General features: G+C 26.7%; 4 protein-coding genes across 4 annotated transcripts; 2 read left to right on the top strand and 2 right to left on the bottom strand.

The window, feature by feature from the left end:
* The first annotated feature begins 2123 nt into the window (after window positions 1-2123).
* On the top strand, window positions 2124-5223 carry LOC146720944 (uncharacterized). Its single transcript, XM_085487590.1, has 2 exons — window positions 2124-2290; window positions 4857-5223. The coding sequence occupies exons 1-2, from the start codon at window positions 2130-2132 to the stop codon at window positions 5221-5223; spliced, it is 528 nt and encodes a 175-aa protein (XP_085343716.1). The 5' UTR covers window positions 2124-2129.
* Window positions 5224-5343: 120 nt separating this feature from the next.
* On the top strand, window positions 5344-7978 carry LOC146720943 (uncharacterized). The gene is made up of 6 exons (XM_085487598.1): window positions 5344-5763; window positions 5908-6047; window positions 6153-6276; window positions 6480-6536; window positions 7196-7472; window positions 7662-7978. The coding sequence occupies exons 1-6, from the start codon at window positions 5371-5373 to the stop codon at window positions 7838-7840; spliced, it is 1170 nt and encodes a 389-aa protein (XP_085343724.1). The 5' UTR covers window positions 5344-5370; the 3' UTR covers window positions 7841-7978.
* Window positions 7979-14808: 6830 nt separating this feature from the next.
* Window positions 14809-26182, bottom strand: LOC114927876 (uncharacterized). The gene is made up of 9 exons (XM_085487583.1): window positions 25441-26182; window positions 23813-24634; window positions 23452-23574; window positions 23251-23364; window positions 23053-23115; window positions 22107-22193; window positions 18147-18230; window positions 17474-17689; window positions 14809-17150 (listed from the first exon to the last, which is right to left on the bottom strand). Exons 2-8 carry the CDS (start codon window positions 23892-23894, stop codon window positions 17475-17477), a joined length of 768 nt encoding a protein of 255 aa, XP_085343709.1. The 5' UTR covers window positions 23895-24634; window positions 25441-26182; the 3' UTR covers window positions 14809-17150; window position 17474.
* Window positions 18772-21486, bottom strand: LOC146720942 (uncharacterized). Its single transcript, XM_085487615.1, is given in 3 exon segments — window positions 18772-19081; window positions 19083-20483; window positions 21475-21486. Coding segments are annotated over 3 exon segments (1467 nt in total). The 3' UTR covers window positions 18772-19027.
* Window positions 26183-26336: the final 154 nt, after the last annotated feature.

Below are 26336 nucleotides of genomic sequence, written 5' to 3'. Positions count from 1 at the left end.
AAAACTTTTTTTTATTGATGCTTAAACGGTTATTAATAAACTTATTTACATACGTTTTAGGAAACACATTTCTGAAATAATCCGATGTGCTACCTACGGGATCACAGATTAATAGACAGATATATATATATATATATATAATGCAAATCTTATAAGTTAATATTTTATCGGAGACATTGCAAAATATTACTCAGTTAAAATTAAGATTATATAATTAACTCAAGTTAAATAAAAAGTTAATTTTAAAAACATATTATTTATATTCTTTTAAAATTTATAATAACAAATAATTTAATGAAGAAATTTTGATTTTTATATAAAAATATATTTTTTGGTAATTACAATTATTAACAAATAAACATAAAAATTAATTAATAATACTTTAAGACTAAGAGGATGCTGCAGGTATGTTTTACCGATTGAATGCGAATATTTAGTTTTTTTATATATCTTTTTATTGACTGTACTGATCAATAAATCCTTTTCCACGATTAAAGTACTTATAAAAACGGACCGCGCTAGCTATAATTCCATATATAAATCATATGAAAATGAAAAATTACAGTTTTGTTATCGGCTTCTTTTGTCAGTTCGTAACAATACTTATTTAACAAAAAAAGTTCTGCAGTTTGTCTGTGCATAAGAATCTATTCTAATTTAATTTGTTTTAAACATATCACATACAAATAATTTAATAATTGATACGTCGAATTTATCAACATATTGATAAAAAATTAAAATGGATTAGTTTATTAAAACAATTACTTATGTCCCAGATAGCCACAGTAATTATTATGACATCAAAATGCATGATGTCATAGTAATTACTGTGGCTATCTGGGGTGTGTTATCTATGTTTATTCTCTGCAGATAAAAGAAAATAAGTATAATAATTATTTTGTCTTATTTTATTAATGTTGTATATGTTAAATATCTCGTTTATTATATTTTTAACATATATGTGTTTAACGTTTTATTTCTTTCATGTAAAATATATACATATAACAATATTCCAAATTGATATAAAATACATATAACAATATTCCAAATTGATATAAAATACATATATGTATATGCAAAAAAGCATCTACTGATACTATATTATGTATTGCAAGACGAATAAACTCGTATGTCTAACATTATTGGCTAAATTACAATAAAATATGTTATGTTATTTTTTACGATTTGAATAACAGATTAGTATATATTCCGCTATTCTATAACTCTCCTATCTCTTTTCGTCTTAAAGACGAATATGTCGAATGGAGAATGCGTTTTTTCTACCTGCAAGTTCTTTTATCTTTTGTAAATATCTCAAATTCAGGGGCGTAGCTAGATTGAAATACTAAAGGCAAGAAAATTGACAAAGTTAAATTAAAAAAAAAAATTGAAAACAATTTTAATTTTTTAATTTAAATTAAAAATTTTTAAATTATAAAATTTTTCAATCCATTATTTAAGTTGAAACTATTTATGGGATGAAATAACTAAAAAATAAGACTGACAAAAGTATACACAAACGCCAAATATATGATACCTAGTTTATTAAATAAACAAAGATGGTATTTATTTTAAAACACTTAAATAATAAGTTTAAAATAAGTATTATTATTAACAACAATAACAAATTTTGAAATATATTTTTTTTGTTTAAAAATACTCAAGTTTATTTAAGTAATTGCACAGGATTGCAGTAAAAGGTTACTTAAATAATAAGTATAAATCTTATGATTTGAAATGTAAAAGTTTTAATATTTAATTTAATTAAATTTAATTAAAATTAATAAAAAATAAATAAAATTACTTAAACTTGATTTTTTAAGAGCAGGCCAAAAAGTTAGAAGGCAAAGCCTGCTCTGGCTTACTCCTGGCTATGCCCCTGCTGAGTAAGATTTTCAGGTATAAGGATTTCAAACTATAAGGGTGGACAGACTGTAGAACACATCTGTAGTGCACATAAAATATACGCACATGTGTTTTTTAAACCAGCACACATATAATAAGAATAGTTCGCCATAGATTGGTGTACTTTTAAGGCTTTCAAAAGCAGAGAAATAATTACGCGAATAGTTTGTTGTGACTATCTTAATTTATATTACTATCTTGTGTTTTTTCGAATTTTTTTCGTAATGGCTACGATAACGTGCTTACCAGAAGAAGTGATAAAAATCATTCTCAACTACAGTGACATTAGTAGTGAGGATATTTTCAACTTCAGATTTGCATGGATGCAACTTCATTCAACAAACGAGTCTGTATTTGAGTATTGGGAAAGAACATTATCTCAAAGGTAATTCATTTTGTTCATAAATATTTTAGAAATTAAACAATGTTGCTTCAAAATAACTACTCGCAAAATAATCCTTGTTTCTATGCTTTGGTATTTGTTAGTCTATTTTTTAATTATTTTTTAAATAAAATAAAAGAATGTAATATATCCCATGACAAATATAATATGTATGTATTATATATGTATATATACATATATATATATATATAAATATATATATATATATAGATATATATTATTTATAACAAAAAAGAATAATATATCAAATATTAATAATTTTCCATTTTATTTTGTTAAGGATGTATTGGATGGGCCGTCTGTCTCAAAAGTTAATCAAAAATATCAAAAAATTAATGTTGAGCAGAATACGAATTCTAATTGATCAACAATTTTTTACAAGTCACGAAATCATACTTCAAAGTATTCTTTAATATAAATAGGTCTTAATTTCCAAGAAAATGTATAAATTTGTATATATTTCCCAATGAAACATTTTTCATCTTAAAAATTTTGGAAATGATTGCACCCTAAATTCAATCAAAGAAAAATGAAATTATAGAATATCAATTTATTATAAAAAGCGAATAAAATATTTTTAACTGTTTTTTCAATTATAAAATTCGTTTTAACATTTAAAATAATTAATTAAAGTACGACGTGAAATGTGACAACGCCACAAAAATTTTACATTTATTGGAAATTGTACAATAAATGACGTATTATTAATATTTTAACTTTTGCCAAAGGCCTTTGGTGTTGTTCTTGTAAAGAATATCTTTCTCTGGATTTTATTGAGAAAGAAATACAAAAGGTAAATATGCAATGTTGTCACGTTTTATCATCGATATTGCGTCAAACCGATAATATTTTTTAATAATAATTTAAAAACAAGCAAGTAAATCATTTTAAAACTTTGTGGGAACAATTTTACATGTATAAAGAATATAATGTTACAAAATCAAATTTTTATCATTGTTTTTCATAGTTTGTGAATAATTTATTATCTGCTGTCTTTTAAACGTTTACATAAGATCCTATGTTAAAATCGCAAAATTAAAAAAATTAATAACTTTTAAAGAAGCAAGTAAGAAAATTTGAAATAATTCATGACGATTTAGGACGTTGTTAAGAATGTTTAATTAAAAATTCACGGCGATTTCATTGATTGTAATATATATGCAATACATATTTAATTTAATTATTTTCTTTAATGTTTTAATTATATATATGTATATTTAAATAATTTAAATATATGTTATTTTAATACCATAACAATTAATTCGCAAAATTACTGTTTTATAAATATATTATAGAATGTAATAATTAAATGAATTATATTATATATTTGCATATGTAAGAAGGATATATATAGTGTAGCTTTTGTTTTATATTATTGTATATATACATAATACATATAATTATAGTGTAAATATTACAATTTAAAATTAAAGATTAAATATTATATATTTTTTACATTAAACCAAAAATTTAATCAGATAAGAAATATATGTCGGCTCTCAATATTAATAATAATAATATATGAATTTTAAATCGGCCAATAGAGCCCAAGCGCAAAAAATTATTTCTTCGGAACTATATCTCTTGCGGTTTGAAATTACTAAGTTCATATATAAATTAATCTCGAACTTACATATGGAGAAAAATAGGCGAGAAAAATATAGGATTTTTCGGACCTATATTTTTCTCGCCTATTTTTCTCCATATGTAAGTTCGAGATTAATTTATATATGGAACTTAGTAATCTCAAACCAAGAGATACAGTTCCGAAGAATTAATTTTTCGCGCTTGGGCTCTATTGGCCGATTTAAAATTCATATATTATTATTATTATCAAAAATTTAATATTTTTTTCTAATACTTCGAATATTATGCATTTTAAAAAATATGATGTTTTAAAATTTCACTACTCATGCAATAATACTGTTTAGCATAATTTTTAAATGTTTTATAAATAATTTTATAAAATAGAAAGTTTTTCTATTTTGAAATAAAGATAAAAAGGAATTGATTGACCGACACTGGCTAAGGTGAAAAATCTTTTATTAAAAAAGACGCAACGTTTCGACCCCGAATTGGGTCCTCTTCAGGTTACAAAAATTAAATTATACATCTCAGTTAAAAAAAACATAATATCAGTAAAAATCGGATACAGAAAATCATACATATAATAAAGTGTTAAACAATACCTGTTAATTTAAAGTACATGGTAAACTAAATGATCATAGTGTCTGTTTGTTGTAACCAATTAGAATATGACAAACTTGAAAGTAATAAAAGAACAACAGTGTTCATTTTGATATATAACTTTACATTAAACCGACACACAGACAAGCTCTCGAATAAATAACACAATTAAAAAGAAAAATAGAAGTCAACCGAATAAAATAAAATTAAATAAACAAAATATATAAACATAGGGACGCTTCTAAAACACTTCATAAATGGTAAAAACAAATTATACATAAAATCTACTTAAATAAAAACGGAAATAAAATAAAATAGGAGAGATTAAAATTAATAAAAATTTTTTCTATTTTATTTTTAGATGGCCTTCTGCGAATAAAGTATATGCGGAACAGTATAAGGAAAATGAGAAAACAAATTCTGATGAAATTGTGCAACAGCAGAAACGGAGCATAGACTTTATAGAAACAGGCATAAATTATGCAAAACAATTACAAGAATATGTTTCTCAAATCGTTTATAAGCATAATCATGAATCACAAGCACACAGCATTGGTGGTTATTATTATATACAAATTAATAATTCAATACTGTTTCAAGACGTATTTCATTTAGATGAACATTTAACAAATAACATTGATGAAATAATTAATAAGCCTGAACATTTCATAAAATATTGTTTCTTTATTGATGAATGTAAAAACTTGCTTATACAATCTCTAAGGTAGGATTCTTAATTGTATATAAGTACTATTGATTTTTACTACTTAATTATAAAAACAAAGGTATTTAAACCATATTTAATATGTAATTTTTTCAGTAAAACTGATTGCAATCTAACCAAACAATATTGTTATGCAAAATTATTTTGTTATATGAGGCAGTTATTTTTAAAGAATAAGTGGAATATAAAAATTGAAAGACAACCTAATCAACTTTTGGAACGGATGTCTACTATTATGGTACGTTTATGGTATATGACGCTACAACCCGAAAGAGATATATCTTATTCATGGGTAAAAACATCGTTGGATAATATCGCACTAGGGGTATTGAATTATCTCCGAGAAAAATATCCCGATCACTCGATATTCTCGATATCCGCTGAAACTTTTACTTATTGGAAAAATAACAATATCGATGAAAATCATTGGAACGAAGCGGAAGGAACGCAGATTATAGATATACTCGACGAATATATATTTGACAAATTAAACTTTCGGACGACATTAGATCATGAAAATTTTGAGCACCTGTGCATAGATAATGTAAGTTATTATACAATATAATGTGTTATAAATAAAGACTCATAACATATATAATTAACGATTTATTTTATGTTGTAAGTTTATGACTATATATTGAAAATACATTTGCTCTAATTAATTTTTGTATTGTAATCTCTGATATAGGTTTTAAGAAATAAATATGGCCAAGAACAAATTGTATCAATAATATATCATAGCGTGGCCAGGAGACTTGGTTTACGTTGTGATGTAATAAAACTCAGTTACAACTCCAAAATGTTCGGTATATTTTGGAAACTAAAATAGTAAGTTATAGTTTATTAAATTTAGAATTATACAAACTTTTGGGGATTTTTACTACATTATCATATATACACACATACACGTATAAGGTTTTATGCTGTTTACAGTTCCACGAAGAATTTAGAAAATGCAAGATATTTTAGGATAAATTCTTACCAAGTTTCGGACAAACGAGGGTTACTCAGGACACTATATTCATTTAAAGAACCCTGTAAAATAGAAGCTAAAGAGGTTAGCAATTTCTAATATATGATTTTTATTAATATTTAACACTAATTAATATACACTTGTAACCATATGACATGAGTCAATTAAATATACGCTTTATACAACATGTAAGCAGAATTAATTATACAATCTCTTATTTTTTTTATTATTCTGTAATCAAGTCTTTGTTTATATTTATTTTTTGCTCATGTGCATTCTTTTTTCAGATGTGGTACGAAATAAAAGAACTATTCTTTCCGTCTTCTCCATTCCCATATGAAACGGTAAACGGTTCTTTCTAGCTCTAGGTTCACTTTCTAGCTCTCACACACTTATTGTCTTTGTCAATATATTTTAAATTTATTACTTTTTCTTGACATTAATTATCAATATTTCAATATCAAGTATTAATAAAATATATAAATATAAATTATTAATGAGATAAATAACGCTATATGTGTACTACTTTCAGAGAATTTGACTTTTTAATATGAATAAATAAATTAGTATAATAGTTCAAAGTGGAAGGAGTTACAATCGTGAGCAGTAGACTATTTTTAAATAAATTTTTAAATAAATAATATTAACATAATTTTAAGATCTATTTACTTGCATTTTATGTATTTATGAAATAGTGTCATTTAAAAGGAAAAAGGCAACTGACAATAAAAACCTATCAAAGTATTTTAACTAAAAAAGTTGTGCAAAATAGTAGTTTAAATTTTTACAAAAATAACATTACAACAATTGCGTCAAGTGAAAATAGAAACTGGTATATTATTTTATTTTCACCAAAGGTTATTTTAATTTTCTGCATGTATTCTATAAAAATAACGATTTGAAAAGTATTGTAAGAAACTATAAGAAATTTACTGTAAAAGTTTATTCAGGAATTAATTGACAAGATAGATAAATATAGTTTAATTAATCTTATATTTTTCAGTTCAACGTTTGCTATAAAATAACAGAGCCAATAAACATAAGAACACCGGAAATAAAATATGCAGTAGGAATGATCGTAAAACATAATTTCTGTCGGTCAGATTGTACCGGTGTTATAATTGGATGGGCGCGACATGAATATGTTTCGGTAGAAAGAAACTCTACACTCCCCAAGAACTTATGTGTATTGCCGATAGAATCCAATAATTATAGTTACAGAAAAGGAATAAATTATGTAATTCTTATCGAAAATAGTAAAATGTGTTACATGGAACAAGGTATGAATATCATTAGATGACGCGTCTTTATTTCAAGTTATATCTATGTATAATACTTTATAAATTTTTTGTACAATAATATTTTACTGCATTTCTTTTTTTAATTTAGTTGTTTTATTTGTTTTTATTATTATTTTATTTATTTTTTTATTTTATCTTAGTTATTGTATTTTTTATTTTTTATTTTAGATGATATAACTTTAACAACGTCGAAATGGATCGATAATAGCGAAATAGGTCGCTATTTTTGTAAATTTGAAGGCACGTATTACGTACCAAATCAAATGTTGGCAAGACTTTTTCCGCAAGACGCCGCTATAACTGCCAAGACAACAATTACACAACAAATATCAAAATTAACAATATAAACATAAAATCTAATTAATAAGTTTATCATTGGAAAATGCATTATATCCGTTTAAAATACGTGTTTTCCAATAGTTATATTCTCAGAAATATCATGGTATGTCTGTAGACGGAAGAACAATAAGTAGAAGGAAGATAAAATCTGCAATGTATTTTATTTGTAATATTGAAGTAACAAATAATTAATTTACTGCAATAAATCTCAACATAACAAATAATTAATTTACTACAAAAATAATTTATCTAATTTAAATTATATAAAACTTTGCAATGTAAATGTACAAAGTACGTTTGTCATTATCATAATGTTTAATTGATTGTTACAATGTATCTTAAAGTTAAAACAAATAATTCTTAAAATTATTTTAACAAAATTATTTGATTTACTTTAAGCATCACATTATAATAACAGGAATATTAATGGAACAATTAACTGGAAACATATACAGAGTACCTTAACATTATCAGGTATTGTTCAATTTAGCAACGCCAAGTTCTTTTAACTAAAATTTTTTCTCTTTTTTTTATTTTATATTAATTTTTAATTTTTACATAAGTTTTTAATTTTCAATTTTTTTTTACAAATTTTTATTTATTTGGCGCAACTTTTTGATATCATTTTTTTTAGAAATATATTAATTTTACAACATAAGTTTTATATTTTTTCTATAACACTTTTACACATGACACGTAAACTTGGCGCTCTTTTTTTACCTTTTTTTTAAAAGATAAGTTTTTTATCGATATTGTTTACAGTGCTACGAAGGAATTAGAAAATGCAAGACGTTTTTGCGTAAATGAATTAAGATTAAAGTTTAAACTCTATAAAATTGATGTTAATAAGGTTGTCAATTACTAATATTTAATTTTTATTAATTTTAACACTAATTATATACTTGCAATCTGACATAAGTTAATACGCTTTATATGTATATAGTTAAAAGGAATTATATATAATTATATAATCTCTAATTAATTGTTATTTAACCCAGCAAACACAGTATATAAATGTTATATACTTAAGCATGTTACATGTAACGTACGTTAGTTGTAATTTCCCACTCATAGATGTAACATTTTTAATATTACATTGTAGTTATATTCCCAGACAGCACATAAAACTAAAAGTTGACGAAAAGATGTCTTTTTTAAGTTATCTTTTCGGCAAGGCTAAAATACATCTAAAGGATGTCTTTTTGATTACACAAAAAAGTTGTCTTTTGAAAGATGTCTCCCAGCAAACACAGTATATAAATGTTATATACTCAAGCATGTTACATGTAACGTATATGTTAATTGTAATTTCCCACTCATAGATGTAACATTTTTAATATTACATATATTACATTGTAGTTATATTGTCATTATATCCCAAGATAGCACTGACTTATCAATACATCAATGTGCTATTTGGTATATAATTACAATATAACTACAATGTAATATATGTTATATTAAAATGTTACATCTATGAGTGGGAAATTACAACTAACATGGATGTTACATGTAACGTACACGTTATATTACCTGTTATATTCCGTTTTATTATAGCAATGTACCAATTATATATCGGTGTTTGCTGGGCTATAAGATGTTTTATAAAAGTCATAATTAATTTAGTTGACGAAAAGATACCTTTTCAATCATCTTTTTAGGTATCTTTTTGGTAAAGCTAAAAGACGTCTAAAGGATGTCTTTTTGACTAACTAAAATATCTTATTTTACTAATAAAAAATAATCGCTTGTATTATTTTTTTTAAGATTCATATTCATTAATTATAATCACGTCCCCAGCTTTAAGGGGCTCCTAAATATCTAGGATTGTTAACATGCTATTTAAAAAGAATATAAATATTAAGATATATAATTTTTGAGATCTTGATCTTTTTGGAATACGTATCCTGCATATACTACACATTATAATTTTTAAATTTGCAAAGGGCCCCATTCAATTTTTGTCTAGGAAGCCCCAACGTTGCATAGTTACGCGCTAATAAACAAAGATGACTAAACACTCGAAAGTACGAGATTGATATAAGGAAGCACGGTTATTCTCTCTTGAACTGACATATCGCATTAATTAATATAAGTCGTACACCTAAAAGTGAAACGCAACTTAGAACTTTGATTCTAAATAGATAAAGTGCAGATTAAGTGTATATATCATTGCTAAACCCTCAAGATTTGTGGTAAATATATTTTTTAAAAGTTAAAGAATTAAGCGATTTATATATATATATATATATATATATATATTTTCTTGTTATTCTAAACAATTAACTTTCATATTATATAAAAGAGAGATATAAGATATAATACATATTCTCTCTTTTAAAACAATAATATTCTTTTTTTACAGAACCAAAGGCTTAAAAGACCTTCGCTAATTTTTTATCAAGATGTAATCTTTAATCTTTACACGGTGAAAAAGAATTGCTTTTCCGTCGCCAAGGTGTATACATATATATATTATACAAATAAATTGTATGTTTTACATAAAATTATTAAAAGAGAAAAATTAATTTTATGGGCAGATAAATATAAAATTCAGCAGACACACACACACAAGTCTAACAGCTCTACTTCACATATTAAAAGATGAAGGTCATGATAATCTCCCCAATGATGGGAGGACATTAATGAACACTCCACGATCGACAACAATTTATAAAAGATCAGATGGGCATTATTATCATGGGTTACAAAATGGAATTATTGATAAGTTAAGTCAGTTGAATACCTCAAAATTTAATAATCCTATTATTATCAATGTTAATATAGATGGACTTCCTATTTCAATAAGTTCAAAAAGCCAATTATGGCCTATTTTAGTACAAATTGTTTTTAAAAATCATAGATCTACCGTTCCTTTTATCGTTGGCGCTTATCACGGTTATAATAAACCCAGTTCAAATAATCATTTTTTACAACATTTTATAAATGAATTTAAAAAATTGAATACAATAAGATTTACATTTAAAAATAATATATATAAAGTAGAAATTAGAGCAATTATATGCGATACTCCTGCGCGATCATTTTTCACTTGTACGAAAGGTCACAATGGCTACTTTGGTTGTAGTAAATGTAACATAGAAGGAAATTATGAACACCACCGAATGCTCTTTCTTCATCATAATTGTCCTTTGCAAACAGACGAAACATTCAAAAACAGACAAAATCCAGAACATCATACTGGTACATCTTTATTTGAACAAATGTCGTTACCAATGGTCACTAGTTTTCCACTAGACTATATGCATTTGGTTTGTCTTGGACAAATGAAAAAATTACTAATTTTATGGTTGAGAGGTCCCACTCACATTGAAGCTAAATTATCTGGTGAACAAATAAAAAATCTAACTTGAGATATGATTTCTTTAAAAAAATATGTCTGCTCTGAATTTGTTAGAGTACCCACTAATTTTGAAGAAATTGATAGATAGAAAGCTACCGAATTTAGAGTATTTCTATTATATCTTGGGCCTGTTTTATTACATAAATATCTTCCATTTAATTATATGAAGCACTTTATAGTATTTCATTGTGCGATCAGAATATTATGTCACCCATCGGATTATCTAAATAATCTTCAATATTCAAAGGAACTCTTATCTTATTTTGTTCATTATTATGAAATTCTATATGGTAAAGAAAATATGATTTATACGGTACACAATTTGATACATTTGAGTGATGATGTAAAATTATTTGGACCTTTAGATACTTTTAGTGCTTTTCCGTTCCAAAATCATTTGCACATTTTAAAAAATGTATTAAGAAAATATGAAAAACCATTACAGCAAATACATTGAAGAATAATCGAAAAAAACACAGCAAATAAATTGAAAACAAGTATAAATGATGCTTTGAATAATTCAATATTGATTTCACAAAATAAGGAAAAACTCCCTTTTGAATGTTTTGAATCTTACGATATATTAAAGTTCAGTGATTTTAAATTATCTTGTACGCAAGCTGATCGATTTTGTTTTTTAAAAAATAATAAAATTGTGATGACACATCACATAGGATTGAAAAATGGAAACCCTGTTTTACTTGGTCAAGAATATATAAATTATTCTAGTTATGACTTATATCCTTGTAATTCGCAACATATGAATGTTTTTGTGGTCAGTGACAATAATTTAACTGAATTGAAATATTTTTCCGTTAATGAAATTATTGTATAAGAAAAGCTGTACTACTGCCATGGAAAGGGGCAAAATTTTGTGTTTTTCTACTTCTACATTTAGATATATCCCAGCAAACACAGTATATAAATGTTATATACTTAAGCATGTTACATGTAACGTATATGTTAATTGTAATTTCCCACTCATAGATGTAACATTTTTAATATTACATATATTACATTGTAGTTATATTGTCATTATATCCCAAGATAGCACTGACTTATCAATACATCAATGTGCTATTTGGTATATAATTACAATATAACTACAATGTAATATATGTTATATTAAAATGTTACATCTATGAGTGGGAAATTACAACTAACATGGATGTTACATGTAACGCACACGTTATATTACCTGTTATATTCCGTTTTATTATAGCAATGTACCAATTATATATCGGTGTTTGCTGGGATTACAAGGTATATACATTACATAATAGCAAATTGCTTGTTATAATTTCTTGTGTTAACATGTATTTTAATTTTATAAATTTTGTTGCAATTTTTCAGATGTTTAATGTTGCCGTTGGTACAGATTGGTGCCAAGTAGTTCCACAGTCATGGATTAACACTGATAATCAAATATGTTTATGGCCACCGCATAATATTAATGTTACAAAAGCAGTGAAGAAACTATAAAAAGATATTTTATATCAGAGACGATATATTTGCCTGCTAATTGTTTCTAAAATATCTTCTCCCAGAACGATTTGCATGTGCGTTCTGGTTATTAAAAAAAGATATTTTATATCAGAGACGATATATTTGCCTGCTAATTGTTTCTAAAATATTATATCTTCTCCCAGAACGATTTGCATGTGCGTTCTGGTTATTAAAAAAAGATATTTTATACCAGAGACGATATATTTGCCTGCTAATTATTTCTAAAATATCTTCTCCCAGAACGATTTGCATGTGCGTTCTGATTATTAAAGTTAGTATCCAATCGTTAGTACCTACGATGCAATGCCTGGAGTCAAATTCAAATACAGGTACGTGTAGTAAAAATGTCGAACTTTGTGAAGATAACAATCATTTTGTTATCTGAAGAATAGCCCTCTGGATATAAATCGTATCCAGGAAAGCATGCGCGCAAGGGCGTCGCATTGTCGACTCTTCTCATATGTGGAATAAACTTCAGAGATCATTCAATAATCATATGCAAGAAATAGAGTGCCAATTTAAAGATTGAAAACTCATAAAAACTAAAATCTAAGGCCAAGAGGAAAATGGCTCTAGGAATAGCACATATAAGAATACTAGCAATAAATCCATCGATTTTCAAAAATCGGTGGAATTATTCTCAGATACGATGGATTCTAAAGGTAGTATTCAAAAAGTGTCGCCTTTTCCTAAATAATAAAAATAATATATATATATATATATATATATATATATATATATATATGTCAATTGGCTATTTTGACGACATCAAAAAATCGAACATTTTATTGTATACATAAGAGTACATCGACTCCCTGACGTATACATTAGTTATAATTTTGTAATAAAATGAACTGGTACATATGTATAAGCAATTAAGTATAAAACCATTAGTACAGCGACAGTACAAAATTATGTACAACACATTGTACTATTTGACTATTATGTAGAACTAGTGTGAATCTCACGTTGCGAGTGGTAGGATATAAGGAATAGTCGCGAGAGATATATGTGCAAAATTAGCAAGTATATCCTTTAATTGGAACCTTAGCAATACAAGAAAATATACATGTGACTCAGCAGAAAAAGATACGTGCGCGGCACATGAAAAAAGAAGAAGAACAGTAGAGAGAGAACATAAGCTGAGGAAATATCGCTCCTTGCCTATCTCGATAATCACGAGATGGCGTTACAATATAACAACGCGGAAGGTGACAGAATAGATTTAATCTATTATTCCAACATATTATAACGACACCACTAATTTCTATAAAACGGTTGTTTTAACGACACTCCAAAAATAAGTTGAAAAATCTTTTTGAATAGCAATCATTTATCAAATTTTTTCAACTTTTTAATCATATTTTCGTATATACTAAAGAATGTCATATAATTTAAAATTAATTATTACTATCGGAAAAGCGATAAACGATTTTTGGAGCTTTCATTGGATTCTCGAGGCTATAGATGTGATGTAATAGTAATATTGGCTCAAAATTCAACCGTCTAATTGAAATTGACTTTTCGTTTAAAGAAATTTATAGGATTTCACAATATATGAAACCCTTATTGTTAGAACAAATTTTTTAAGCAAGAAGTTAATTATTCGATTGACATTATGTATTTTGTTATAATTTATTCGAGTATTATTTTGCTTTGATTTATTAATATTTATAATTTGTTTTTAAGTAAATTTAAGTTGTGTTTTACTTGTAATACGCAAAATCAGCTGGATATCGATTCTGTAACTTTTTCTAAAGTGAAAACGTGAAAAGTAAAATATTTCCGCCAATCGTACATCGATTTCATTTTAAAATCAATGCGTGATTGGCGAGAATTTTTCACTTTTCACATTTTCACTTTAAAAAAAGTTACAGAATCGATATCCTGGTGCAAGGAAGTGAAATCAGTTGAAACGATAGGACGATTTTTTAGTCTTTTCGTAGTTATTTTCAAGTTAGATATTTCGTCATCATGCGTTAACAAGAACGGATGCAATACCGAGCGTCTTCTTTATAAATCTTGTTTTTGAGTGCTATAAAAAGTTTATAGAAATATCAAATTATTAATGTTTTTTTAGTTGGAGTTAATAGGTGACAATAAGTGTTAGATGTATAAAATATTTATTTTTGTTTTTTGTATATACATAAATACATTAACGCACAAGAAAAGCTAGATTAGTGATGTACTGCTGTAATGTTGAAATTGACGTCTGTAATTCGAAGTTGTTAAATAGATTTCTATGTGTCTACATTTTTCTTTGATATATATACATAGTCTGTATTAATTATTATAGACATTTAATTATTGTAATTTTTTCTTAAGATGGTGCAGGGAGAAGACAGAACAATATGTGGTTAAATAAAATCGATTTTATATGAAAATCTCATGTATTTCGTAGAGAATATATGAAGTAAAAATATGTAAATAACAGTAATGAAACTAAATGTTATGTATATAACTGTATCTTTGGTTGTACAGGTTTATTCATATAGCATTTGATAATGATATGTGACATATGGTAATAATATTTGAACATTTTTTTGTTTTTCTGAATGTTTTTCATAATAATTCTACATAGATAAAGAATATGTGAACAAGGTTGAAATATTCACAATTTCAATTAGTTTTAAAAAAAGAAACGTATATATTGTATACATTAAAATGACAAAGTTAATATGTTGAAGAGAAAGGGTTATCGCCTATAATCTTTTCGTAAAGTGTTACGTTACATTAAGTATTTACTTTAGACTTAACTTGTACATAATCTTAAACTTTAATCAACGCACACAAAAATCGTAATGATAAGATCAGAACTTAACGTAATTTAACATAACGATTTTTTGTGCTTTGACTAAAGTTTGAGATTATGTACTGACAATGAGTAAAGTCTAATGAATAAAAGGTTAGTACTTAACGTAACGTAACGCGTTACAGAAAAGCTTGTGCGGTGGTTCAAAGAAATACATAAAAATCTTAATTATAACGTATTAATATAGTGTAATATAAAATTTTGTGTTCGATTTTAATAATCTGAAAACATTAATATGTGTTTATAATACCACTAATCATACAAAGAAAAATGTGATAAATATATATAGTAAGACGAGAGAAAATGATAATTGTACAACAGAATGGTAACTAAAATCATTGCTTACAATGTATGTAGAACTTATTTTAAGTAATTACTTATTCATTTTTATGACAATACAAAATTTGATATCTTTTTCTTTCTCTCTCTCTCTAGTTATAAATAAGGAAACTTAATACTCTCGACTTCAGCAAAAATAATAGAACCTTGATACCATCACTCATGTTTACTTTGACTATATAAAGCAACATCCTTAAAATTAAATTTAAATCCTTAAACGTTTAGCGATAATACAAATGATAAATAATATGTAATTAATTAATTAACATAACATAAGAGATATTATACCATACTAACTAATCTATAATAATCAAATTGTAATTAATTCAAGATATCACTATAATTAGTTGTTTGTTGGCTAATCCGTTTATTGTAATTATTTTTATAATCTTTTGTAAGGATATCGAAAATTATCAGTTTTGTATTCGATTCATCAAGACACACAGCAATAACAAAACCTTGTTCTAATCAGTAAAATGAAAATGTGTCCTATTTATTTACTATAAAAAATGCTACTTTAATATGTAACAAAGAACTGCACCATTAATAAATTAAATGCAAAATTAATATTTTAAAATTTAGTTAATAAAATCGCCGACGAGTATCACATATCATTTTTTTAGCACAAAAGCAAGTAAAAATCGCATTAGTATCATTGAACATTTAGATTGAAGTGTCTAATATACATTTGTCTTGGAATTTCGCTACTGTTAACATTATAATAAAATAAAAGTTTGTCAGCTTTAATTGCTCTCAATTTGCAACCTTTTCATACATTTTTTCTATATCAAAATTGATTTAATTGCATAAAGTTTTTAAGTTTATGACTTTTGTCACTGCATTTCATACACTGGCTTGACAAATTTACTTGAAAACATCAAAATATATCAAAGACTTATATTAATAATGTTTGCAGAGATGATAGAAACATCACTGTGAAGGTTGCTTTACTGTTTCTGCCTTGTGCTTTGTTGTAAAAAGGAACAGAAGTAATCTATTATTCTTTTATCAATCTCATGATTTTTTAACAAGTTGAGTACTATTCAAGCAGCTATGGAATGTTAAATAAGATACAGCTGAACATCTTCTGGAACATATCACTTTATAAATTCCATCTTGTATTGAATCTGTTCCGTTAAGCATTCTATCCACTTCTCATCGCTGGGTATAGCAATATTCAGGTTCTCTGATTCTATTGAATATATTCAATATATCCGATAATCTAGGTGTATTCAACGTTAATCTTGAGTTGAACGCCTTTACAAAGTTCTCCTAAAATGAGGCAGTGAAACTGAAACTAAAAGATAGAATAAGATTTACTTTGAACATCTATAATGTTGACGAACTAACGCACACATCTATATATTAGCTTATCTAATATACAGATTACTACAGATGTACAAAAACAAAAAGAAAAAGATATTGAATCAGAGTTGTATAGTACATATTAAATTAAAAAGTTATATATTATACAAAAATATAAAGTATTAAATTATATGAATTTTAATTTAAAAATTTAAGATTTAAGTAATATGAAAACATTTTATATTGTTTTTAAAAAAATTCTGATTTTTTTACAAGTATTCATAAAATGTTTTGTACGAAATTGCAAACTCTTACACTATTGTTGTTGCAAGGTTTTTTGTTTATTATGCAGCCACGTTTTGATTTGCGGCGATGTACGCCGAGCCAGAGAAATATATTTTTTTTTTACTTCTTGAATCTCTTTTAGAGACGGCAATGTATGATTTTCCATATGTTGTGCAAACGCAGAAAGCACTGCTTCTTTCTCATTTTCTGTCCATGGTACTCTTTTTGTTTTTCCATAAGGAGATGCTAGAGGAGTATAGGGAATATTGTTGAAATAATTTAACAAAACAAAATAAGTATACTATTTGTTATTGACTTTGACATAAGAATAATATGTTGAGTGCTATAATTATACATTCTTATTATATTCCATCTTCAACGATAATAAATTATTTAAATGTTAATACTATTTTATTTTACTTATTTACTTTTAATTTTGAATAGTAATTATAAATAGTTTTAGTATAAATATTGGAAAATGTTATCGGTCATGGAAACAAAACTAAGTTATGTATTTCGGTATAATAAAAAAGGAGCGACAAAAGATAATTATTTGCAGGCACTAATCAAATATGTAATGTTATATTAGAAATATATAAATAAGTATCATTTTAAGAACGAATTAACATAATAATAAAGGAAACTGAATAGTATTGTAATTCGTACAGTTATGGATTGAAAGTAGATATGAAAAATTACTTACTACTACGTTTCCGTTTTCCACCTTGTTCATCCGTTTGCTTGTCAGAATTTCTGGAATGATTTGATGTCTCACATAATGAAATATCTACAATAAACAGTAGTTATTAAAACATTTACAAAATTACAATATCATAATATCGTAATGCTCTTATTTTGTTATTATATCATTACAATATTAAAATAATATACAAAAGGAATACTTAGTATAAAATAAATAAGCACCAAAAAAACAAAACCAATTAATAATAATAAATAAACAGTGAAATAATTAATAATGAAAACAATAATGTAAATATAATGTAAATAATGTAAATCTTAATAATATAAACAATGTAGATATTAATGTTATAAATTCTACGTCTTACATAATTTAAGCAAATAACATTACTTATTTCGCCAGTATTATTGTTGTTAACGTCAATTATGTTATCTTCTATTTCAGAATCACTGTCCGATATCGATTCATTATTCGTATTTTGTGCATTTCCTTCCGATACTGCTTCTAAATAGCGGGAGATTTTCAGTATATCTCTGCTTGCTATGGTTGCTTCTAATCATCTCCATGTATTTTATCAGCATAGCTCATAAATATTTCAATATACGAAACATCAGTAACATCCAGATTAAATTGAATGCAGTGTGTTGCTATATGTTTTCTTAATGTTGTACCGCGCAAAGTAGTTGATTGACTTGCGTTACATTGTTGGGCAAATTTACGCATTAAAACACAGGCCCTCAGGTATCGGTGTCTATTTTTGTCGACAGCAGGTAGTCCAAAAATATAAGGGTTTTTCTTTAATACATTAGCCTCTTCACGATATTTTAAGATTAAAGTGATACAATCAAAGAGCTCATTCGGTAATAAAACAGGCACTGTGCGTCCTAGTTTTCCTCTGATGCAAAATCGGACATATTTCTCTGCAATTTTTCTATCTTCCATTGACAATGATTTATAAATATCACTGTACATATTTTTATTTACTTTTTCATAATTTTCAAAATCTTCTATTAATGCTCGCTCAATTTCTCCTGCTCGTCGTCTATTAAAGACATGTGTTGAAGTTAATGTTACTTCTGCTAAAGAAATCCACTTCTCATATGAAAAGGACTCATTTAATGCTGTATATGCTTCAGTTCTTATTTTCGCCAAATGTGTGTGTAATTTTTTAATATCTTCCAATGACGGGAGATTTATTTTCTTGTGCCTTTTATGTGCAGACTGCGTTTCGAGAACTGTTTTGTTGACACTCGTACCTATATCCACAACTAACAGTTTTAAAAAGTCTTTAACTAATTTTTTCTTCTCTTCATCTTGAGTCTTGATGCATTCCATAATGAAAAGATTTCCTATATGCTTAATAAGTGTTGACAAGTTAGCCGCTACTGCAGGAGTTTTATAAAGTTGTTCTTCATTGTCATATCCTGCAACTACATTAATTGCTGAAATACAATCGTCATATATTTGTGGATGATACAGCGACTGAAAATCTTTTACATTCGTATTTATATCTTTTAATGCTATAAGAAAACGACCTAGTAGACGTAATCGTGCACGAATCATATCATGCTGATGTTGGGATTTGTATTTAACACACAACTTATTTGCATATATGATCAATAATTTGTCATATCTCACAATACGTGTTACTTCATCATCTCGCATAACAGGAAACACTGTTTTTCTTAAACACTCACTTGCTATTGAATGTATTCTACCAGTGATTTTTCTTCCCATAATCATAATATTTTTATTTTTTCGAAAATCTTTTTTAAGACAAACTCGAGCATGATGACGTATTGTGTTTTTTGCGAAAAATCCTTTACATTTTACACAGGTAACAAAATCTTTAGCAGTCTTATTAGTTTTCTCATTTGGACGTCTGCATACAATTAATTGACCAGTATTAAATTTTGGGTTGGTGTTAAATTTAAAATTACCCATTTTTCGAATAGTATCTATTATTTTTTTCCTTTCTGGGTTTCTTTTAGGCAGAATGGCAAATTTTTTTACATTAGGCTCATTAGCATGTACTGTTTCCAAATGTCGTGCAAGCTGTGATTGCAACTTCATACAAAAAGCGCAATAATTTTGTTTCGATTTTATATTAGACTTTTGAACATACATAACTTCATCGTTACATGCTGATGTACCAACAACATTTGTATTTGATGTATCAAAACTGGAAGTGGATGAAATAGTTCTGTTAACAATTGACACTTGCTTTTGAGGAGATTCGTTATTTAAAGAACTATGTTCTGAAGGTATATATTCTGAATCTTCATCATCACTTTCATTCTTATCATTATCTAGTATAAAAAAAACAAAGAAATTATATAACTATGAACGAAGGACATAACTCACATATCATTGAAAAACTAAAGCACACAATATTTGCATGTCAATGTATATATTACCAAAAGACAAAAAATAATGTTTGAAGTAGGTAATAGAGATAATAAAATTTATTTATTTTAATTTTATCTCAAATATAGAATTAATAAATCAAGAAAAGTAGGCCAAAACTACGAGCCAAAGTAATTTAGATGTAAAAAAAATTAAACATAATTTATTTATAATAAAAAGTATACAGGGTTTGTCCGGAAAGTAATGCGTCGCATTTTTTTGTGACGCGACTATACATCGCAGAGCGATGGGACCGGTTGGGGAGGAAGGGGGGTACCCTTAGCTTTCCAACGGTAGGTCGCTCAATTGTTTCCATGCGCTTGGAGGGTTAGGACGGCTTATTCTGTGAACCTCTGCTTAGTGGTCGCGTCGAACTTGTGATGGAGAGAACGATAGAGCAACGCTATGCGATAAAGTTTTGCGTGAAGCTGGACAAGACGCCGCTGGAAACTTTTGAAATGCTCAAGAAAGTTTTCGGGGACGATTGCCTTTCCAAATCGCAGTCAAACAGATGGCACAAGATGTTTAGAGAAGGTCGGAAGGAGGTCGCCGACGAGGCCCGCGCAGGACGCCCGTCAACATCGCGAACGGACGACAATGTGACTCGTGTGCGCCAATTATTGAATTCAGACCGTCGAATGAATGTTCGCTTAATGTCGGAATTATTGTACTTGCCGAAAACGATTGTTCACGAGATTGTAACGGAAGACTTGGCCATGCGGAAGATTTGCGCAAAACTTGTGCCCAGAGTGTTGACCGATGCGCAAAAGCAACACCGAGTGGAAGTTTGTGAAGAACTCAAGCAACTCTGTGCAGATAATCCCAATTTCCTGAACAACGTTATCACTGGGGATGAGTCATGGGTCTTTCAGTACGATCCGGAGTCAAAGAGGCAGAGTGCGGCCTCTTTGACTCCGGATCGTACTGAAAGACCCATGGCACACGACGTACAAGCTACTTCGACGGCCTCCCTGAACAGCATCCCAGTCAAGGAGTTCCAGAAATCTTATGACGCATGGAAATCGCGTTGGCAAAAATGTATTGACGCAGAAGGGTCATACTTCGAACAATTTTAAGTTGTTTTACCTATGCGATCAATAAATTCTTTTTTAAAAAAATGCGACGCATTACTTTCCGGACAAACCCTGTACGTTTCGATTTTACTAGGTCTTTCTCAATACAAAAGGTAGTTTGTTCAAATATAGAGCACAATATTGCACGAATTACATTACTTAAATTTATAATTAGTCTTGCAAAAGTATATATTTATAATTAGTCATTATAATTAGAATCTCTAAAAGTTTATATAAAATTAATGAAACAAAATTATTGCCGCTTTTTGCATGAAGTTGCAATCGCAGCTTGTACATTATATGAAAATAATAACGAACTTGATGTAAAACAGTAGCAACTCAATGTTATAAGAATTATATCCATTAATATATATAATATTATATATGTACGTATATATCAATTATATACATAATATTGTGAAATTTGTTAATTAAAAATGTACGTCAAAAATTATTTATAAAGAAAAAGAAAACAACTACATACTATAAGACACTGGCGCAGCAACAATTTCTGGATCTGGCACATCATCTCGGCAAGGAGATAACATGCTTACACGTCTTGCATCAGTTTCTGTATGATTTATTGAAGATATGAAAAGAGATAAGTGTAAATAACATAAAATAATCCATGTTTACAAGATTATACTTTAAACAAATCTTAAAATGTCAGTTTATAAATACTTCATAAAACTTTATCAAATTGTATTACTGTGTTATATTTATTTTTGTTTTATGTCTAAAATTTTATCATTTCTTATGTATATTTGAAACTATAAAACCTGTTTTTTTTTTAAATTTATATAAGTATAGATACAATCTTTTATCTCTAAACAAATATAAATATACACAAACATTATTAATATTAATATTAATAATAATATTAATATTGTTTAATAATATTAATAGTTATAATATTGTTTGTTTATGTCTGGGCAAAAAAACGGCGTTATTTAGTTAAAAGGCAACAAAGTGAAGTATTGTTTCGGAAGATCTGAATAGCTTGGTTATAAGAGCAGTCGCTTGGAAAGCGAAAGACTCGGGTTCGATTCCCAATTCAACCAACTTTCAGACCGATATTTTTCTCGTCTACAGCTTTACAGAGGGGTTAATGGAAAACATGAGAATTAGAGATCTAAATCAAAGATACTATTCCCAATTAGCAGAACAATTAATTTTCGCAATAACCGACGCAAAAGATATCGTATTAGGCTCCTGCAGCTGATATATTTATAATATTATTATATAAACATTAATGTTTATATTTTAATTTAAGTGGTTGTCTATTACTTTCATGATATGCTTATATATATATATATATATATATATAAATTTTATTGCATTTATTTCTTATTTTTTATAATTTGTGTATATTTATATTTTGTTTATGAGTTTATACTCATTTATATAAAAATAATTCAATTTTTACATACCAGTCATATTGAAACTTAATCTCCTAACACACTCATTGATTCTAATAGATCCATTAAATGAATCTGCAAACAAAACATGAGATTAGATAAACAGGGACAAATACGTTCATTCAACAGTGCAATAAAAAATTGCATATTATTTATAGTATAAAATATGAAACTTAATATTTGAAATTTAATTCTAACAGTATTGCATACCAGATAAAGAAATATTTGCCTCTGCTGCTTCAATATTATCATTCATGAAAAAGTTACTTGGCATGACAGTTTCAATGCTCTCATTTTCATCTGTAAAGATTATTGTGCCAATATCTGAAACAATATATATAAGAAAAAATATTTCATACAGATAATAAAATAGTGCTTAGAAATATAACTGATAACATTATCTAAACTAACCAAAATTTACTGGGAGATCTGTAATCTCTTGATAATCACAGTTGTCAATAATTACGGGAATTTCTTTTTTTATGTCATATCCTTTATTCTTCGCATTTAAAAGCGTCGGTTTATGGTGACATTCTAAAATAATGAAAAAGTATTATAATCTAACACATAGAATACCATATATGCTGCATTGTGTCATTGCTGGAAAGAACCCAATGTGTATTTGACAATTTAAAAAAAAACAAAATTAAATAAAAGAATGTATTATTATTTATATGTATTTTATTATTATATTAAAAGATATTAAGTATACAAATAATTAAAGATAAAGATATTTGTCAGTTTCTAAATAATTGCAAATATGCACATTTACCAGCATTTGATGTAACATTGATTATCTTCTCATTACAATCTTTGTTTGACACAGATTCAATATTTTTATCCCTTTCATCCATAGACCCCAGATAGCACAAGGATGTCTAATGTATGTCCAGTGAATATCCATTCTTGGACATTGGGACATCCTTTAAAAATCCAAATAAGGTCCGTCGGACATTCGATGAACGTCCATTAGATGTACATTATGCACAACTTGGTACGTCCACAGAATGTCCGAAATATAGCCAACTTTGGATCAATTATGGATTGATTTTGGATCTATTATGGACTGATTTAGGATTTATTCTTTTAATTGTAAATATTAATTAAAAACTACAATTAAATAAATTTTGTTTAGTTTTTATTTTTATTTTATGAATAATACAATCATGTGTTAAAAAATATTTAACACAAAACAATATATAATTTTTATATTACTTTTATACGATAAACTTTGGTATAGGAAGAACAGCCGTTTAATAAAATACTATTAAGTTTTTAATACTTATAATATTATATATATATTAATAATTAAATAACTTTTCTTCAATATCAATAACTTATTTCATCTATGTAATAATAATCGAAGTCATATACATATAGCTAGTTTATATCTTAACGCATTTTATAAAAATTGTTCATTTTGTTAATACAATTATCTATTTTTTACCATTTAAGTCGCGCGCAAATCCGTAATTATTAATCTCTGCTGTCGATTGTTTATATAATCCCTGTTATATAGTCCCTGTTGATATCTTTCAGAAGTCCTATTTAGCGCCAAATATTTTCCACTCTGTCAAAGTGTCAGTGAAAATTACTGAAAAATAATTAGAAAACATTATTTTAATTATATGTGTATTCTTTAAGAATTAAATATTCGATTTCAATTTTTTTAGCAATTAAGAATATGTTGAAAAATTTATGTTTTATGTTTTAATTCAGTAACTGAACTATGCTATTGAACAATTTTGATAAAATTATTACATGCTTTTGTATGATTGTTATGAATAAACACTTGTGTAAAATTTAAAACCAATGCGACATTTTGTCTTGGAGTTATGTATATAAATTAAGATTATTAAATTATAAATATTTATAAAATTTCTTAAGTAATAATAATCAATATATTGATTAAAAACTTGTTAATAATATTTTTTCTACAGCTTTGAAACATTGCATTTTATACCTATAAATAATGTTCACTTAACAAATCTTTCCCTTGCTTCAATATAAAACTGACAATAAAAACCCAGTGAAATATTGTTATTGTATATTAACATGCAATGAATATGTATGTTACAATGCATATTCATTGCAATTTCTCATTCGCATAGATATATAACATTTGTATCAATCGACATACATTACACATATTATATTTATATTGTAGTTGTATCATTAATATATAAATGATATATACATATAATATATATTATGTAATATAATAAATATATCTGTATTTACTGGAAAGTACATATTTGTGATTAGATAGCTGATTTCTGAAGAGGACAGATTTGCAACATAACCTCAAAACAAAATGTATCGCTGTAATTATTGTGGACACCGAAACGAATAATGTTATTATTAATTTTTCATATATATTATTAATAACAGTACACTTACCTTTTCTTGTTGAATCAATGACCATTATTTTTCGAAAATTTCCCTTATATATGCTAGACACTCTAGTACGCGCGCACATTGCATGCTGTACCAGGCAGGAAAAGAAAACAAAAAATCGTGGAAGTAAAAAAACACGTCATACTTCCGTATCATAAGGGCGCCAAAAACAAAATGCAGCACACATGCGCGCATTAAAAGTTTATCTTAATTTTAAGATAAAAATGAATGATAGTTTTGACTGATAATTTTTAATGTTTTGCTTATCCTTATTTTTTATGTATTAATTGTAAAAAAAATCAGTCAATTTTTAAGCTATATTATAGATATATTAATATTTATATATATAATATTTTACTCTAATATATAATATATATATATACACAGGGTGTTAAAAAAGTGTCGCATTTGCTCAGCACCATTCGATAGAGAATAAAAATCTAAGAAGAAATGTCTAATACTATATTTTTCGATGCGATGAATAGTTTTGGCGTAATTAATTATTGACACTTTTTTAACACCCTGTATACATAACAAATATTAAATAAAAAATAGATCCAAATATGGACATAAACTGAACATCCAAAAGATGTTGCTAACAGAATATCCATTTCAATTCCAACAATGGATATCCTTTAAATGTCCATTTTATGTTCATGGACATATGGACCTAAACTGGACTTAAAATGGACATCCCTGGAATGTCCAGTGCTATCTGGGACATTATCATGTCACATGCACCAATATTTAATGAAACATCATATTTTTAGTAATAGACTCTTTGTTTAGTATCACAGACTCATTGCCTTTGTTTTTATTTATAAGACTTATCGAATTAATATCTGCAAGAGAAGAAATACATGATTATGTGACATACATGCGATAAAATAAGCATTACA

The sequence above is a fragment of the Nylanderia fulva genome, unplaced genomic scaffold, assembly GCF_048542155.1.
Source record: "Nylanderia fulva isolate GAGA-0341 unplaced genomic scaffold, ASM4854215v1 Scaffold58, whole genome shotgun sequence".
Classification (NCBI taxonomy): domain Eukaryota; kingdom Metazoa; phylum Arthropoda; class Insecta; order Hymenoptera; family Formicidae; genus Nylanderia; species Nylanderia fulva.
The sequence above is the reverse complement of the archived record's forward strand: the minus strand, read 5'-3'. Positions and strand labels throughout refer to the sequence as shown.